At 35.4% G+C, this 18873-nt stretch overlaps 1 protein-coding gene across 1 annotated transcript in view; it reads left to right on the top strand.

Moving 5' to 3' along the window:
* Positions 1-900: 900 nt before the first annotated feature.
* Positions 901-18873, top strand: part of APAF1 (apoptotic peptidase activating factor 1) — a 33898-nt gene continuing 15925 nt past the window's right edge. Inside the window, exons 1-13 of the mRNA XM_010282741.1 lie at positions 901-1038; positions 1327-1516; positions 2772-2969; positions 4006-4189; positions 7003-7115; positions 7654-7785; positions 8192-8430; positions 8976-9143; positions 9978-10109; positions 13627-13740; positions 14327-14505; positions 16382-16508; positions 18605-18730. Of these exons, the coding sequence (XP_010281043.1) occupies positions 901-1038; positions 1327-1516; positions 2772-2969; positions 4006-4189; positions 7003-7115; positions 7654-7785; positions 8192-8430; positions 8976-9143; positions 9978-10109; positions 13627-13740; positions 14327-14505; positions 16382-16508; positions 18605-18730 (2040 nt within the window). The remainder of the gene's footprint in view (positions 1039-1326; positions 1517-2771; positions 2970-4005; positions 4190-7002; positions 7116-7653; positions 7786-8191; positions 8431-8975; positions 9144-9977; positions 10110-13626; positions 13741-14326; positions 14506-16381; positions 16509-18604; positions 18731-18873) is intronic.

Raw genomic sequence — 18873 nt, 5'->3', positions numbered from 1 at the left:
AGACCAGTCCTCTTTCTCATCCTGTTGCCCCAATCACATGATCCAAGGACTTAAAAAATTTGAGGGATGTAGTGGGCGGAGAGAAGACCTTTTCATAGAGACATTTAGCAAGTTCCTAGTATACTAGAAGCTTGCACTGACTGTGATTCTTTAGTTCTGCAGGTGTTCATAAACACAAATTCATAGAAATGTGAAAAGAACTCAGACTTTTTTCTTTTTTTCAGAATTAGCAGTACATACCTGCTTATTAAATGAAAATTTCCATTCACATAGTGACCATGAAAGTTTTACTATGAATCTGATTGTTAAAGATTGAAATTCTTTTTATACCTGCTTTGTGTGCCTCTTAAGTGGAGCAGTCAGAGAAATAATGTAGTCAGATTAATTATAATAATACTCAGCTGGGTATTTTTATTAAACATAATAGCATATGGCATCTAAATAATATTTCAAGAGTACTATTCATATTCACAGTAGTTAGTGAACTATTACAACGTAACTATTAATATGCCTTTTTTTACTCTGTTGAAAGGAATGATATTAGATTTCCCTAGTGTTTGCTTGATGTTACTGTAGTGTCCAGCCAAGCTAGACTAGTGAGTCATAAACAGTATAATTAAATTCATATAACAGTAGTATCAAAGTCTCTTTATCAAGACAGAAAGTAAAAAAAAAAAAACCCACCCCCTAAATTTTTTAAGCTTTCTACAGTTTGTAGTATGAGCTTACCTGAAGATTTACTGTATTTTCCACTAATGCAGCTGCTCTACTATTTTTTCTGACTTTAAAAGCAAAATTCATAAGGTATTTTAAAACTTTTGTCATTGTACTGGTAAGTTATATGATGCTTCTGACTTGACTTTTTTTTTTCTTTTTTCCTGTTTTTCACACTGAAGAAATATGGATGTCAGGAGTAGAAATTACTTACTTATGAATCGCCAAGCATTGGAAAAAGACATCAAGACCTCTTACATTATGGATCGTATGATTTCTGATGAAGTACTAACATTACAGGAGGAGGAGAGAGTGAAACAACAGGTAGAATCGTCTCTCACTGTTATTTGTCTTCCTGGTCTACTCACATGTTTTATCATCCTTTTTAAACATAGCAATTTCTGTCTATCTCATTCCTGGATGCAGCAAATTCTTAAGCGTATGCCTAGCATGCAGTTTTTATTGCACTTCATAAGGTTGAGTTAAGGGCTTGGTCAAGTTAAAGGCTATTTCTGTAACTATAAACAGTCTATAATTGACAGAGTGGTAGATTAAATGATTTCTAAGGTCTTTTAGTTTTGTATAACATCCTTTTTAATGTTTTTTTCCTAGACTACACAGAAAGAGCGAGCAGCTATGCTAATAAACATTATTCTTACAAAAGATAATAATTCATATAGATCCTTCTATAATGCGCTACTTCATGAAGGGTACAGAGATCTTGCTGCGCTGCTTCAGGATGGCATCCCTGCCATCTCCTCTGGTAATGGAAAGAGTTCAATGGATGGAATGACTTCATACGGTCAGTATAACTAAAGCAATCCCTGTGCTTGAAAGTAAAGACAGGTTGTGGGTTTTTTATTCCTTACTCAGTGTCTGTCTATAATACCTGTTGCAATGAAAAAGGAGTAGGTGGTGCATTCACTGGTTTTGGTAGTACAGTAGTCAGTATTTCTGTATTTCATGTATTTAATATGGTGGGGGAGTTACAACAGTTATGACTTTCATAGGTCATCTTGAAAATGTTCATATTTAGTAATGTTTATTTTAAAAGACAGGAAACCTGAAACGTGCTCTGTTTTCTCAAAATTGTAACATTTTTGTTGTAGGTGACAGAGAGACTCTTAATTGTATATATTAAAGAAGTGAATCTAACATAAAAAAGTTGTAGCCTCCAAAATTCTGACATTTCTCTTGAAGCATAATCTGTAATCTCTCAGCCTACATTCCATTAGTTGATCTGGTTATTAGGTTGCTTAATTCTCTCCACCAGATCTTTTAGTTGCCCTACATAAGTTCCTAACTCACCTATGGTGTCATCAGTATCATCTTTGAATGACATGAAATGATTTGGTAGTTTCTAATGAGAAGCACCTTCTAGCTGCATATGACTAATTGCCATATTTACTGTCACTCTGCATTTTAAGAAGTGTCATAGACATGTGGAATTTTGATTACCTGCGTAAGATTTCCCAAAGCCTATCAGTATTATATGGCACTGCATGTGGCCAATTTGTGGACAGATAAAGTGCACTTTTCCTTTCCTGCTATTTTTTCCCTGCTCTATTGCAAGTTGTGTTATTCTAGCTTAAATCGTTGGACCACAATGCTGTGCTGTTAACTGCAAAGTAAAAGCCTTACACAGCATTGTTTCTTTTCTGCCACATCCATGGGGCGGTAACTTCAGGCTGAGGAAATGACTTTATAGTTGGGTATAGTAATGTTAATCTCCTGTGTTTGCCACAGTTTTTACTGGAGCTCTTTATTATCTTTTCAATTCTAGGGATTGATGTAACTAGCTTGCAGAAAATGTAGTTATTAATTGGGACACTATTTTAGATAGGAACCTAGTTACCTGTTAAGTAATTTCCAAAAAGCAATACTTTTTCAGTATTTGGTGTTGCAAATCTAGTAGTTTTTAGAGCGTTTGTATGTGACATACAAATTTAGGGGGGAAGTTTGTGGGGGAAGCCAGTTATTTGGGATGGGGAGTTGTTTGGTATGAAGAGGCATCACATTTAGAAATTACTTTTTATTTTCTTGTTTCTTAATTTTAGTCAAGACAATTCTCTGCGAAGGAGGTGTACCACAGAGACCAGTTGTGTTTGTCACTCGGCCAGAACTGGTAGATGCTATTAAACAGAAACTGTGCTGCTTGGGAAGTGATCCAGGCTGGGTCACAGTTTATGGAATGGCAGGTTGTGGGAAGACTGTTTTAACAGCAGAAGCTTTGAGGGATCATCAGCTGCTAGAAGGTACTTTTAGAAAAACTTCTATATTTTTATAAAAATTACTACAAATATATGCATATGGCAAAGTATCTTATGTCATCTTGTAAGTAATTTAGGATTTAGGTTTCTAAATTCCTTTTGTGCTTCTGAAATATTTTCTTGCAACTTAAAGCTTTCATAACCATTTAGTGCTCTACGATTACTAAATATTTTACAAATTTATGGGAAAAGATTCTGAATAACTTTTCACTTTGAAGTCTGCTTTGGTTTTATGAGAGTAGATACATCCGTAATTAACTTGAAATTGTTATTTCTGTTAGTGCAAAATAGTCATATTTAGTTTATATTTCTCCTGGGCATTTTTTGTTAAGTCCTCAGACTCTTCCCCTTGCTATGTGAATTTAAAAAAATCTTCTTCTAACTTTTGCCTATATTCTAATAATGGCAGGCATTTGTGGTAATTACACTAGTATCACTTTAGCTTAAAGCAGATCATAAATAAAACCATTTAAGGATTTTTTTTTTTTCCATACCCCCCCACGCCCCCCTGCATAGGACACTTGGAGGTGAAAGTGGGACTTGGACATTATAACACAAGGTGTAGGGATAGAAACTACAGCATCCTCTCCTGCAGCTGACTCTTCTAGATGCCTTCTTGTTCACTGCTTTGGGATAATTTTCACATCTCAGACTCTGAACTCCGGCAGTAGTACAGGGTGAAAAAAGTAAATGCTAAGTCAGACTAGCAGGAAGATGGGTACAGAAGGGGTTGTCAAGGGACAGGCAGGAAGGTGTGTAGAGGAGAGGGATGACAGCATCAGTGGCAGTGTGGATTTTCTGTGGGAACTTGCCCTACAGATCCTGTTCCTTTAAAAATATCAAATAGTGGTCTTGTAGAACCATCCTTCTGTATTAATGATAGAGTTGCACGGTTGGCTTGCAATAGACTTTACAGTTATGTGTTTTAATTGAAATTGAGTTACTGATTGTTATTGTAAGCTGCTATTAAATATTTCTAATTTTAAATGTACAGCATAATTAATATTGCTTTTTGTGTTAGATTATTTTCCAGGAGGAGTTCACTGGATCTCTGTGGGAAAACAGGACAAAGCAGGGCTCCTAATAAAGCTTCAGAATCTCTGTAGTAGATTAGAACATGACTCTGCTCTTTCACAAAGGCCACCACTTAACATTGAGGAGGCTAAAGATCGTCTTCGTTTGTTGATGCTACGCAAGTATCCCAGGTGGTGTCAGTAAAATGAAACACTATTCTTTTAACTGATAAAACTTGGCAGAGTAACTTTGATGTAATCTTCTAAGTTGTCTGTGTTGTGGCTACATGTCTCCGTGGTGTGTATTTTTTTTTAAAACCAATTTCCTAACTTCCATTTTTTGCTCCCCCTTTTTCTGTTTTACTGTAGATAATTAGGAAGTCTTAGTCAAGGTGAAGCTAACAATACTTCTATATTTTTAATTCTTTTGTAGGGGTTCTTGTTAAAATTTCCTAAATTACGTACTTGCTTAATTACTTACTTAAAAGAATAAGTAAGTTCAGATGAGTGTACAAAAGCTGAAAGGTAAATAGATGTTAGAGGCAGATGTATAATATACATTGTATAACTCTGTCCCTGTTTAGATGTTTGGGTTTTTTTTTTAGTGGAGTAACTTAAGGGACGTGTTGAAGGCTTTTCCTGGATATATTTAGTAAGCTAATAAGGCTTTTGCTAATGAAATATGTTAGACACCTGTGCAGGAGTCAGATCCACTTGAAAAATTATTAGTTGTTGAATAATGAAGGTTGGGAATGAACAGTTGGAAATAATTGCTTTAACTTTCAATGTTCTTCTTGTGTATGTAGAATGCCTCACTGATGTGTGAGGATCATACAGTAGTAAAAGGGTGTGTATCACTGCAGAAAATTTTTCTGTTTCGGAACAGCTGGTACCTTTTTAAAGTGTTTGGTCTAGGGTTATCAAAGGGAAAGCAGGTGTCCATGGTATGATCCATGGTATGATCATCAAGAAGCCAGTTGTTTTCAAACCTCAGGAAAAGTGACTTGATTTAATCAGGCAGCATCTCAGTCACTGCACAGCTTTTTTCATCTTTGAGCAATAGTTTTTGCTATTGAGGATTTGATTACTCCCTGGGACAGTCTGTACTAAACTAAACAAACCTGCTTCTGAGATATCTCAGGAATAATACTCCAACCTTGTGATCTTTATAGATGACATAGAGTAGAAGAATACTGGTATTTTTGTACAGGAAAAAAAGTCTTTCTTGCAAAGAAAAGACTTGAAAAACACTGCCAGGTCCTCCACAAGAAATCTTTCATGTTTTGTGGAAGTCTTACATGAAAAGTGCAAACAAGACACTTTGAATTGAAAGTGCAGGTTTCCCTGAAGTATGTTAAGGGGTTGTCTCCACTGACACAATTCTTGTTATTTTTTTGTTTGTTAAAAAACAAAACAAAACTCTTCAGTACAGAAGAATTTGGATGTTTAATTCATGCACAACATCACAGTCTCTCCTAAGGAGAACTGTGTGCTACTGTATAGCCAAGTAACATGACAGCCTAACATGGTTGATATACTATGCTATAACTATATTGTTTATAGTGCACAAAGTAACTTATTTAAGAGGTACTTACTGTGTTTTGTCAAAAGAGCACCTGTATGCTGAGGAAACTAAGGGGAAAAGAGAAGATGCCAGCTTTGCAAACAGTTAGGCACTCGGTTTTATTTGAGGGCATTTCAATGCCAGCTGTGGCAATGTCTTCCTTATAGACTTCCAGATATCTCGTGTAGGATGCTGTTGGCCTGACAATGTTCATTAATCTGTTTCAAGATAAAATAACAGGTGTTAGATAGGAGTACTGCAGAGAATGACTGTACCTCAAGGAAAAGAGGCAAGAATTGATTATTCTTTTGATTATTGAGAATTAAGTATTCTTGTAAACCCTCTGACTTATCAAAAGGATGTTAATAGAGGAATTGTATAAAAATGAGATATAGGTATCCAAGACTTATACGCAACTTTGAAAACGTGGTATAATGTGTATGCATTTGTTTATGAAGGATAAAATCCTTATTTATAAACATTGATGGCATAAGTGTTGTTTAGCTGAAGAAAAATGTGGAAGTCTTGGTATGCTTCAGTGGGAATTGGACAGTTTAACCAATGACTAGTGTAGCTGAAAACTACACTAAAAAATTGTTTGCATTTACTGCCTTTTAGAAAAAAAAAAAAGGCAGTAAATGCAAACAATTTCCAGGAGTGGGTTTCAGTAACTTTCTTTCCTCCACAAAATACACAGAATGCAAAAAACTGGTATTTCTTTTCATAAATCTACTTGCCAGCCAATGTTTTTTACTACTCGCTCCCTTGGAATCAACCTTTTAAAAACAGTTTTCAGTAACTTTGTCAGATATAGGCAGGGGTAGGGAAGTCTGATATTATACGTTATTCTGGTGAGATTCCATGTAGTAACCTACAAATGTGACTAGCCATAGGATTTGAATATGTAGTCGCTATAAAATGTTGTTTATGTAAAAAGAGCCTCAGCATCCAAGACAATTCCTTCACAAGAGGATTAGTGTCATATAGCCTTCTTGAGATAAAAGAACAAAACTGAAAACTCTCAAGTCAAAAGTTGACACTGAAATAGTTTCCCCCACAAAGCTTATCACTAGCTGGTGTCAAGCAGTGTTGTTATCTAGTCCTATGCAACTTTTTCCTTCTATGATGTCTAATAATGTGAAAAAACAAGTAAATGTTTCTGTTTTTCCTTGGCATCTAGTAATGGAAATGTTTCTCAAAACTATTGTTTACGCTTCAATTGTAGCTATAAAGCAATAAATGGTAAAAAATTTTTTTAGGTACTTTCATTCAGCTTTCTTGCACAGCGTTTAATGCCCTCAAGATATTTTACATATCAATACAAAGAATTATGTAGTAATACATTGTGGATTCTGAAAATGTTCTTTCATTATTAAAATGCAATAATGTATTTAAGCACTAATAGTTGATCTGAAATCTGCAATATTTCTTCTTGCACTAGATCTCTTTTGATCCTGGATGACATTTGGGATTCCTGGGTATTAAAAGCATTTGATAATCAATGTCAGGTTCTTATCACCAGCAGGGACAGGAGTGTAACAGATGCTGTGGCTGGTAAGGAAGTGTTTCCTCTCCTGCATCACACATTGTGTGTGTATATGTATGCAATTTGTTATTGTAAACTTTTAAAAGAATCTGCTAGAATCAATGTCTTATCAATTTGTGCACAAGTGGCAAAGTTTTAGAATTCTGCTCTGTAAGACTTTATGATCTTTGTGAAAAAAATGTGATACACTAATCCTGAAAGCTGTATGTCTACGCTGAAGAGTGCAATGATTCTTAACAGGATAAATTAACCTCTGTGACACTGCTGCTATTAGACTGATTATCTCTACGCTATTAAGCAGTCACTGCTATAACATGCCCATAATGCATTTGTAGTTACTAGATTGTAGTCTAATTTTTTGGTCTCTCTAATGCAACCTTGACTCTCCTAAGTAGAATTTATAGTCGTCTTAGTATTAAGCTTATGAAATACTACGCAAAAAATCATGAGCCAGGTCCTTTGCTCCAGATTTTGCTTGGAAAATACTCTCAATTTCCATAGGATTTTTTACATTCTTTTAAATTTTTCCCATGTTTCTGTGTCTAGGCAATAAATATGAGGTTCATGTGGAAAGTGGACTAGCACATGAGAAAGGACTGGAGATTTTATCGCTATTTGTGAATATGAAAATATCAGAACTGCCAGAACAAGCGAACTGCCTTGTAAGGGAATGTAAAGGTATACTTGCCGCTCTTTAACATACCATTTACCACCAAATTTATTTTTTTCTTCTAGGTTTTGACTTAACAGTTAGAGGAGGGAACATTCTTTAATACTGTAAGCCTTAAGTAAAACACAAGTGCTTATTAAATGCACTTTGTTGTTTTTTTAAACTAATAGAAGTGTCTCACATTGATTTTTGAGTATTTTTCTTCAGGGTATCTTCCCTCTACTCCCCATTACACTTAAATTTGGTGAGTTTGTAGATGTCTACATGGATGACGTATTTTGTTTGTCTGTTCTCCACACCTCAAGAATTTAATCAATGTATCAGGAAATTTACTGGATTTATTCAACCACTTGACTAAACTGTTGGATTGTGTTCCTTGAAAAACTCTAAGATTAAATTAATCTTTTCCTTCAGGTTCTCCTCTTGTGATATCCTTGATAGGTGCATTATTACGAGACTTCCCTAGTCGTTGGGAATACTATCTCAAACAGCTTCAGAATAAGCAATTTAAAAGAATAAGAAAATCTTCTTCTTATGATTATGAAGCCCTTGATGAAGCAATGTCCATAAGTGTTGAGCAACTGAATGACAATTATAAAGACTACTATAAAGACCTCTCTATCCTCCCAAAAGATGATAGAGTACCTACTAAGGTAATAATAATAATAATTAAGGCAATGCATAAATCTCATCATTTTTAGTGAGATACAAACAATAACTTTAAAGAAGTCATAAGATCTATAATTGTTCTGTATAACTTATGTGTAACTTAGTAGTAATTGCTAGGTTGAGTAGGTTGGGTCCATTATTGTATCATGACTTTTACTGTCAGTAGTGAAACTAAAAAATTGTAACTGAATAAATGTATTCATAATGTTAGTTTAATGTGCATTCCATATATAGCTCTTTAATTAAATTGTAATTAAGCTCTCTTATGAAATTTCTCTGCTTTAAGAAAAAGATACGATCACCATAAATTAGTACAAATAGACAGAAGATGGGAATGACTTGTATTATCTGTCCTATAGGTTGGTATGGAAGAATTGGTAACATACTGAATTTATTGCCATTTGTAATATGTCTATATTTGTTAGTATGTATTTTGTTGTCAGTTAATTGTTAGCCTTTTCTGATATTCACACAAATTATATTACCCCTTAGTTCTGATTCTTTTCTGTTTTAATGTGCATATTTTTAGGTTCTCTGTATTCTTTGGGATATGGAAACTGAAGAAGTTGAAGATATACTACAGGAATTTGTTAACAAATCACTATTGTTCTGTGATCGTAACGGGAAGTCATTCCATTATTATTTACATGATCTTCAGCTTGACTTTCTTACAGAGAAGAATCGCAACCAGCTTCCGGTAGGGTATTGACTAATCTGCTTACTTTAAACTTTACTCTCCAAAACTGGGCATTCTTCAGAAAATGTTCCTTTGTTAAATAGTATCCAGGGTAGTTTGATAGAATAGGTCCACAATGAAGCTAAACTAATTAAAACCAGTTGTTTTCTACTTGAAACTGTGGAGTGATTTCATGATTGGTTCCATTTGGAGCTAAGAAACTAAACTGAGAAAAGACTCTATATCCATTATATCTCTGTCAAGGACATTTCCAGGAAGACATGGAATGTTCCACTGACAATTCCAAAGGCATCAAGACCCTACCACAATAGGAAGTTTCTTCTTTAATACAGAGAAGTGCTTTTTACTCCTTTTTTTTCAATTTAAGGCAATACTTGCAGGGAGAGGACCTGTAAGTTGGGCTGAGTAAATTTATCAGTTCTGAAGGACGGGCCAGAAAGAGTAGATAGTAAGAAAATGCAAGTTTTTAGACTTGCTTTAGATCTACATACATAAGGGTCCTTTTTTTTGGCTACCTACATTTAATGTGAAGAGTGATTTGATAGCTGTTCTCAACCTAAGAAGTAAGGTTAACAGCTTGCTTTTCTGTCTTTTAATATCCATAGAATGTTTCTGGAGAAGTTTTAAGCAATAAATTAGGTTAAGTGTACAGTTTTGGAAGATAAGCTTTTCTTATTTCTTTTGTTGACGTATTATGATTCAGAAATAATAATATTATTCCTCAATACTATATAAAATATAGTATTAATAATATAATTGTAATTCCTCAATACTGAAACCCGTCCATACCTTGGTATAGTATTAACTGAAAGCATGTTTTGATTCACATTGTAGGAGCTACATAAAAACATAGTAAATCAGTACAAGAAATATTACAAACTTAATACACCTGTTCCATCTCAAGAGGATTGCATGTACTGGTATAACTTTCTAGCATATCACATGGCTGGTGCCAACATGCAGAAGGTGAGTTCTGACTAGTGTCCTGTCTTTCCCTTCTTGACCCACCCTTACCCATGCCTTTCCCCCCAGGCTTTTTCCCACTTGAACCTCTCTTCTCCCAGGCTTCTGTGCAGATAGGTAAACGCTCAACACAGAGTCCCTTAGGGATTCCACTGATAATCGCTATCTGCTATGAAAACTACTTTATTTCTACCCTTGGAATCTTGTCTTTTCAACCACTTCTTGAGAATATTTTGTATCATAGTAGCTTCTGTTTTTCTCTTCCTTTTGAAGAACCTTTGATAAGAAATATTTGCTAAACTTTTTTGAAAACCCAGGCTCACTTTATTTTATGATAATACAGGTCAATTGATTTTTTTTTTCAGAGAATTCGATTGGAGTAGTTACTTTTTTCTACAGAAGTCTTGTCAGTTTTTTCCTCTTATGTTATACTGATTTATGTGTGAAAGTTCATTCTCTGTATTATCAGATTTCAACAGCCATAAAAAAACCTAGCAAGAGTTAGATGGGCAAACCTCTTGTTCCCAGGATTGCCCTGGTGCCTTTAAAAATTGCTGTCATTTTTGCCACCTACTGTTCTTTGGGTACTGAGCTAGTACAAGATGCAAATTGTGCAGCAAGATTAATACTTCAGTAGTTTCACTTGAATGTCTTTTAGAATTTTTGCCTTGAATAGCATTTGGTCCTGGTTGCTAATTGCTTTATTTCACATGTACTCAAACCTTTTCAGTTGAACCTCTTCTGAGGCAGTTCATCTGAATCATTATATAAAATACACTTTGTGTACTTGTATCTTAGAGGAACCTTCATAATTGTGTGGGCTACAAATCTACATTTTTTGGATCATACTTATTTCATTATCTCAGTCTCGTTAACTTCAATGTATTGGAAAAATGTTTTTATTTTTAGCCTTTCCACCTTTTGTAGAATCAGCTTCTCAGAGTTCTCATTATAACTGTATGCTTCCCAGAGCTTACGCTCTTTATGTTGCTTATTTCTCATTATTTAGACATGATTTCTATTTGTTGGAAGGGTAATAAAGACAGGAGGTATTCTTTTTCTGTTTAACCATGGTAATCTTTTAATCCTTGCAGTATTTACTGATTTTAAATTGGAATATACTTTGAGCCTGTGCAGTGTTGTCTCTAAGCAGTTTTTCTTATCCTAGCAAGTATGTTTTTTTTTAACAAGAAGGACTTTTTAAAGTAAATTAATAGCAAGAGGAGATCTAAAGAAAACATTGGACTGATACTTGTTGAAGATGGCCATCTTACTAGTAGGGATGAAAGAAAAGTAGAGGCATTCAATGATTTTTTTTGCCTCTGTCTTTAATAATACTGACAGACCTTGGGCTGCCTGGTCCCCTGAGTCAAAGGACTACAGGTGTGGGAAAAGTGACTTTCCATTTGTGGACACTGAAATTGTAAGGGACCAGCTGTATCAGCTGAGTGTTCACAGGTCTATGGGGCCTGGTGGGATTTATCCCAGAGTACTGAAGGGGCTAGCAGGTGTTATGACAGGATCTGCCATAGGTCTTGGGAGTCTGGGGAGGTCCCTGCTGACTGGAAGGTACCCAGTGTTATTCCAGTTTACAAGAAGGGTGTGAGGAAAGACCCAGGGAACTACTAACCTCAGTTCCTGGAAAAATTATGGAGAAGATTATACTGGGTACTGTTGAAAAGCATTTAAAGAATGATGCAATCATCTGGCACAGTCAACATGGCTTCGCAAAGGGAAAGTCCTGTTTAACTAATTTGGTAGCCGTCTATGACAAGGTCACCCAGTGAAGGGAAGGCAGTGGATGTAGTTTTCTTGGAATTTAGTAAGGCTTTTGATACTGTCCCTCACGGCATCCTTCTAGACAAGTTGTCCAGCTGTGGGATGAGCATGTTCATTGTGCGCTGCATGAAGAACTGTCTGAATGGCAGGGCTCAGCGGGATTGTAGCAAATGGGGCTATGTCTGGCTGGTGACTAGTCAGCAGTGGTGTTCCTCGGGGTTCAATTCTAGGGCCAGTTCTGTTCAATATATTGATTGATGATCTGGATGTAGGAGTTGAATGCACCATTAGCAAGTTTGCTGATGATGCCAAACTGGGAGATGCTGTTGACCCTCTAGAGGGACAAGAGGCCTTGCAGAGGCATCTAGATAGATTGGAGCATTGGGCAATGATGAAATTTAACAAGTCTAAATGCTGGATTCTGCACCGAGGACAGAATAATGCTGAGCACAAGCGTAACTTGGGAGAGGAGTGGCTGGAGAACGGCCCTGCAGAACGCAGTCTGGGCATGCTGATTGACAGCAGGCTCAATTTGAGTCAGCAGTGTGCCCTGGCAGCCAGGTGGGCAAACAGCATCCTGGGGTGCACCAAACACAACAGAACCAGACGGTCAAAAGAGGTGATTATCCTGCTGTATTCAGTATTCGTGCAGCCTCACCTTGAGTATTGTGTGAAGCTCTGGTCCCCACAGTTTAAGGATGTTAAGGTACTCGAATGTGTCCAGAGGAGGGCACCAAAGCTGGTGAAAAGACTGGAAGACATAATACCATAGAATCAGTAGTTTGGAAAAGACCTTTAGTCATCAAGTCCAACTGTCAACCCAACAGCACCAGACATGTCCTATGAGGACTAAAGGCTAAGGACTTTAGTTTCGAGGAAAGGAGGCTGAGGGGTGACCTCATTGCTCTCTACAGCTTCCTGAGGAGGGGGAAGTGGAGAGGGAGGTTCTGGTCTTTTCTCCCTGGTATCCAGTGATAGGACATGTGGGAATGGCGCAAAGCTGTGCTGCGGCGGGGAGTGTTAGTCTCGACATTAAGGAAGCATTTCTTTACCAGGAGGGTGGTCAAACACTGGAACAGGCTTCCTAGAGAGGTGGTCAATGCCCTGTGCCTGTCAGTGTTTAAGAGGCATTTGGACAATGCCCTTAATAACATGCTTTCACTTTTGGTCAGTCCTGAATTGGTCAGGCAGTTGGACCATTGGTCATTGTAGGTCCCTTCCAACTGAAATATTCTGCTCTATTCTATTCTATTAATTCTATTTGCAGTTTCTGATTGCCTCTTAAGTAGCTTTTTCATTTCTAAGTTAGAGGCAACTATAACAGATTTTTTTTTGCTTTCCTTGAAATTCATTTGTTAGGAAGAACAACAAATTACTATTAGCAGAGTGATCTTTGCCACACTGGACTACAAGAAGCTTTTTCAGAGTTGTATCTTAAACCGGGTCTTGTGACAAAAGTCAAGATTTGCTTTGTACCCCCATCCCTTCTCTGACTAGCTGTATCAAAGAGCAGTCCTTTGCATTAAAACAAATGCAAAGCCTTCCTAGCCTTCTATACCCAGAGTTTTCATACCTAATCAAGTTAGATGCTGGAAATAGGAAATTGCCTAAATTTTTAACTGGAGACAATTGTACCAAAGCACATTAAATACCTAATGTATTTCCTGTGCTTTTCTTTTTCCTGTTAAGTAGATTCTGTTGTGGAACTCGTGCTCTAAACTTAAATTTGTATTTCTTGTAGGAACTCTGTGATCTTATGTTTTCTCTAGATTGGATTAAAGCTAAAACTGAATTGGTAGGGCCTGCTCATCTGATTCATGAATATGTAGAATATAGCTCAATCCTGGATCAAAAGGTATGATACTGAAAGGTAAATGATCAGTCTGTTCCAAATATATTTCTCCATGTTTAATTGTATTTTGTTACTTTTATGTATATATGGGAGATATAGAGAAAGCTTAAAAAAGCTGAAACATAAATCCAGTACCAAGTTAAACTTGGAGAAGAGAAAAATGAAGAAAACTTAGTTTTCAGTTTTAGTTGTAACTTCAGTGTGTGCCTAAATAATTGACCATGGAACTCAATAACTAAGGTGTGAACAATAGCTAATGGAAGGTACATATGGTACTCTGCTTTTGATGAGGTGTAGCATTTTGTTGGCCACTTGGAATAGTCTTTCTGATATTTCACATTGACTGCTTATTGAGTAAAGCACTGTTGCCCATATCCTTTATTTGAAAAATAGAGATAATACGCTTTCCTGAATAGGATAATGAAATATTTCAGTCTATCATACATCCTTGCTGACAGAACTAAACAGAAAAATAAAACTAAGTGCCTCTGTAAGAATATTAGCTGTAGAGGAAATTAAAGAAGCAAAGGGCACTTAAGAAAAAAAATGCACTTTCTGTGCTATCAAATATTATCTGTTCTGTACATAGGATAGCACAGTACGTGAGAACTTCCAAGAATTTCTGTCTTTAAATGGGCACCTTCTTGGACGGCAGCCATTTCCTGACATTATACAACTAGGTCTTTGCCGACCAGAGACATCAGAGGTGTATCAACAAGCCAAGCTACATGCTCAAAGAGAAACAGGAGCATTTTATTTGGAATGGATGTAAGTAGCTGCAGTCTATCTGCTGATCCCTTGATCCAACAAAATAATTTAATGTATAGCTAAATACGATACATGGCTAATATAAGTACCTTTTCAAGAACTGCTATGTTTTTTCTGGGGAAAGAAAGTGAAATAATTTTCAAGAACTTGTGGGAGGAGGGGAACTCCGTATATGTTAAGGCCACAAATAAGTGATAATTACATAGAAATAAATAGTGGAATATATTTACCTCTGTACTTAATGATTGTTCCTTTTGAATAACTATACAAAGATGAAAATAAGATACTTTGAAACTTCTTTAAATACTTTTTTTTAAAGTTTTAGAATTGTAGTGCAAATATTGGGTATGGTACAGTAGGGTTTTATGTTTTCTGTCATATATTTCTTAGCATTTGTGTTAACTAGCAAAGTTTTTGAAAGTGATGAGATGGGAAATATTAAAAGGCCTTATAATCTCTACCCAATCTTGAAATCTCTCCTATTTAAACAAATTTTTTGCTGTTTTCATATTTTTGGAAGTTGTTAAAGGAAAAAACATACATATCTAAATATTTTTTCAGCATAGTCTGGTAGTCATCTGACCATGTAACTGTCTCTGTTAGGTTCTTCTATTTGATGTTTTCTGTTCTGGTATCTGCAGTACTTGGTGGTTACAAAACATAATGACTCTGTATCAGGTAATTGTGGTAATAACTAGGCAGGTTAATCCAAGTATACTTGAATTCAGGTTTTTTAATAGTTGGTTATTTTATTTTGTATAGCTAATGGAATTCTAATAAAAACACTTGCAAGTTGCACAATTCAGAAGAGTCAATCTCCAAGTAGTTCAGGGCTTTCATATGGGTGTGGGAGACTTACGCTGAAGAACAGGGCTGAAATCAACAGAACAGAGACTGATGTTTTTGTCTCCTATCCTAGGGGATGATTCTAAAACTGGACTGTAGGATATGTAGGTGAATACATTTTTCTCTTGACCATCAATTTTAGCTTTATTAAAATATGAAAAAAAAAAATTGGCTTAGATGAGTCAAGTATTTTGCAGTGAAAAATTGCTTTCATTCTAAAGTGCAGCTGCTTTGTTTGAGATGTTTTACACATTACTTACATGCTAAGCATGAAGACTGAAACTGGTAAAGATAAAAACTTGAAGTATGTTGATTCATTTTGGCTCTAAAAAAAAGAATCTTGTAACAACCTATTCATCACCAAAAATCGTCTTATTACAGTGACAACTTTCTGTATTAAGATCTGGCTAAACAGGATGGTTATGATTGCTACTAATTCCAAGTTTTTCTTAAAGTGAGGCAAGAGTCATCTAAGGTGTGTTAGATTCTGTACTTAATCTCTGACTGAACTGCAGTGATAGTCATAGAATTTATTTAAATGTCTAGTGATAAGAATTGAACCATTGCTATGAAAATTCAGTAAATTTACTAAAATCTAAGCAAATTTATAAGTGTTTTTGAGTAAGCTTGAAAAGGAACCTGCAGGAGAACAAGAATTCTCAGGAGGAAATTTATATTTGGAAATAGCATATATCAGATCATAAAAATGTCATTAGGACGGCAATGCAACAGCTTTGCCCATGAAGTAGCATGTTAATTTCTCATGCACATATTATCTTTCTTGATCTCTAAGCTGTAACTATTGGAGGGCAATAAAAACTCTGAGTGAAGGTTGGAATTTGTGTTTTCCTTATTACTTCAGTGTAAAGGCTGAGAGGTGAGGTACAGTGGGTTGGTTCGTTGGTTAATTTGTTGTAAAGCTTGCTGCTCAAGATGTGAGAAAAAGTGTTAGCTTTTTATAGAGGAATTTGAATAATAAAAAGGCACTAAGAAATCCTACTCATCTAAAATGAACTGTCTTACCCTGTAGAAATAAAAAATCCTTGAAAAACCTCTACCGTCTGGTTGTTCGTCCACATAGAGATGCAGTTTACCATGCCTGCTTTTCTAAGGATAGGCAAAGAATAGCATCATGTGGAGCTGATAAAACACTTCAGGTAAGATGTCTATGCATGAGTGAAAAGAGATGCTTGTACCATTTTGATAACATTTGTTAATGGTCCTGTCACTTTTCTTTTGCTATTATGTGGAGGTATTAGGGGTCTAGGACACATTGGAGAGAAAAGATTGAAAAGAATTTTAGATATTATTTATGTATTATTACACAGACATCAAGTTGCATGTTTAGAATAGTTCAAGTTCAAGCTTCTAGTTCAAAAGCTAAACTGTGATTTCAGGGTTTATACCTTCACTGTTGTAATACGTGAATGTGAGATGCTACAGAAGAGCTCACAGTTTAAGTAAGGCACCTAAGTATATTGAGTATTTGTTTGCAAAAATGTTATTCCCAGTCACACTAGACCTTCTACATAACTGAGAAACAGTAAGATGTTTTAGTTACAGCTTTACTATTTCTATGGAATGGTAATGGACATTATGCTACCTCGGTGTTTCTTTTGCATAAGAGTATTTACTAATTAAATAAATCTTGGGAGAAAAATGAACCCCTGAAGTTAAGGACAGTATTAGATTGGAAGTGGGCCCAAAGTGCTTAGGAAGTGAAATAGGGGAGACAGAGAGGAAAGTGACTAATATAAATTTGCCAGCAGTCTGCCTGGAGGGGAGCCAGCCAGCTCTCAAGAAAACTAGCAATCAGCCAGCCAGTAACCTGGTAAAGTACCCATATTCCAGACAGCCAAAGGTAAGGGAAAAGAACAACTTTTCTGCAAGCCTTTGGTATTGTTTTGGATGCTTGATAAGTTGAGTACTAAAGTAATAATATTAGTGGTGCTTAGTTGCTGTTCATTTGGCTACTTAATGTGTTGTTATTGTGTTTTTATTTATTTTATTTGCTGGCTTCCCAATGTTGTAATCATGACATCCACTTATGGAGATGCCTGGTGGATGTACTCATTTTATGCTGTGCTGAAGTTACTGTGCTGGGCTTCTGTACTTAATAACCTTATTGAGATTGCAGATTGCTTATTTTTCTCTTCATTTTCTATGCAAAAAAGAAGTAAAATCTGTGGATTGCGATTGCATTTAAATTAAATGTTTGTTGAAGAAGTAATAGGAGAATTAGCAATAATCCTTTTTTCAGTTGTTTAACTTTTAATTTATTCATGTTTTTTCTAATAGTGGCCTAAGCTTTTGAGGCTACTTTTACTGTTCCTGTAAAATAAAAAGATAATTATTGCTAGATTAAGAACAGATATTCTACAGAATTTACTGTAACTGTAGATTTCCTGTTACTTCAATACTTATGTTCTTATTCGAACAAATATAAAACCATTTCATTGTCATTGGTACTCCCATGCAAAGAAAAAGTAAAGGAGAAATTGGAGACTTCACAATTGTAGTATCTTGAATGCTGCTGTAAAGAATACCTTGTGATTTGTTTTAACAATTTACAGTATGTAACCTAAGAAGGAAAAAGTTCCTTCCCTCTCCCCCTTCATTGTAAAGTTACATTCCAGAATTTTGGGAAATTGATTAATATATGATACTTTTCCCCAACTGTCATTTTATTGCCTTTGATTAGCTTAAGACTGAGACTTGTGTCATCCTGTTTGACTTTTCACTACTACTTTTTTCTTTGTTCCCTAAATCATTAATTGCTGCTGAAATTCTTACTTTCCACAGAAATATATCATATATATAAAAAACCCTGGAATTTGTAGTTTTAAGAATAGTTTAGAATTTGTTAATAGATAGAGTGTTTTGCAGTTACTATTAAAAAAAACTGATAAAGGACATGGATTTATGCTTGAAGAGTGAGGGTAGAAAAAGTCATTACTTTGAATGACATTTAGAAAAATGTCATTACATGCAATGAAACACATTGCATACAGAAATCTTTTTTAAAATCAGTTTTCACTATTTCTCTCCCCTCCTCTCATCCTTACACAATTGAAGGTCAAATTAAATATTTTTATAATTATTATGTTAATTTCCCTGAAATTATAAATGCTTTCAAAAGTAAACCAATTTTATGAAGAGCTTATATAAAGAGAGCTGTTTGAGAGAAAGCAAACTTATATTTGTGTTTTAAAAGTGTATGCTAGTTATATGACTTTATTGTTTATTGTTTTAGGTGTTTAAAGCAGAAAGTGGAGAGAGACTCCTGGAGATAAGTGCTCATGATGATGAAATACTTTGTTGCGCTTTCTCTGCAGATGGTGAATTTGTAGCAACTTGTTCAGCTGATAAAAAAGTGAAGGTAAGGAAAAGGAGAACAATTTTTTTTTTTTTTTCAAATTAATAATTCTGACTTCAGTTTTAACCAACTCAGGTAGAGCAGATTCTTAAGACTAAGAGGTTTTTCAACTGTCTTAAATCTTATGTGGATAATTCACTACTTAA

The sequence above is a fragment of the Phaethon lepturus genome, unplaced genomic scaffold (assembly GCF_000687285.1).
Source record: "Phaethon lepturus isolate BGI_N335 unplaced genomic scaffold, ASM68728v1 scaffold7712, whole genome shotgun sequence".
Lineage (NCBI taxonomy): Eukaryota > Metazoa > Chordata > Aves > Phaethontiformes > Phaethontidae > Phaethon > Phaethon lepturus.
This window is presented reverse-complemented; position numbering and strand designations above follow the sequence as displayed.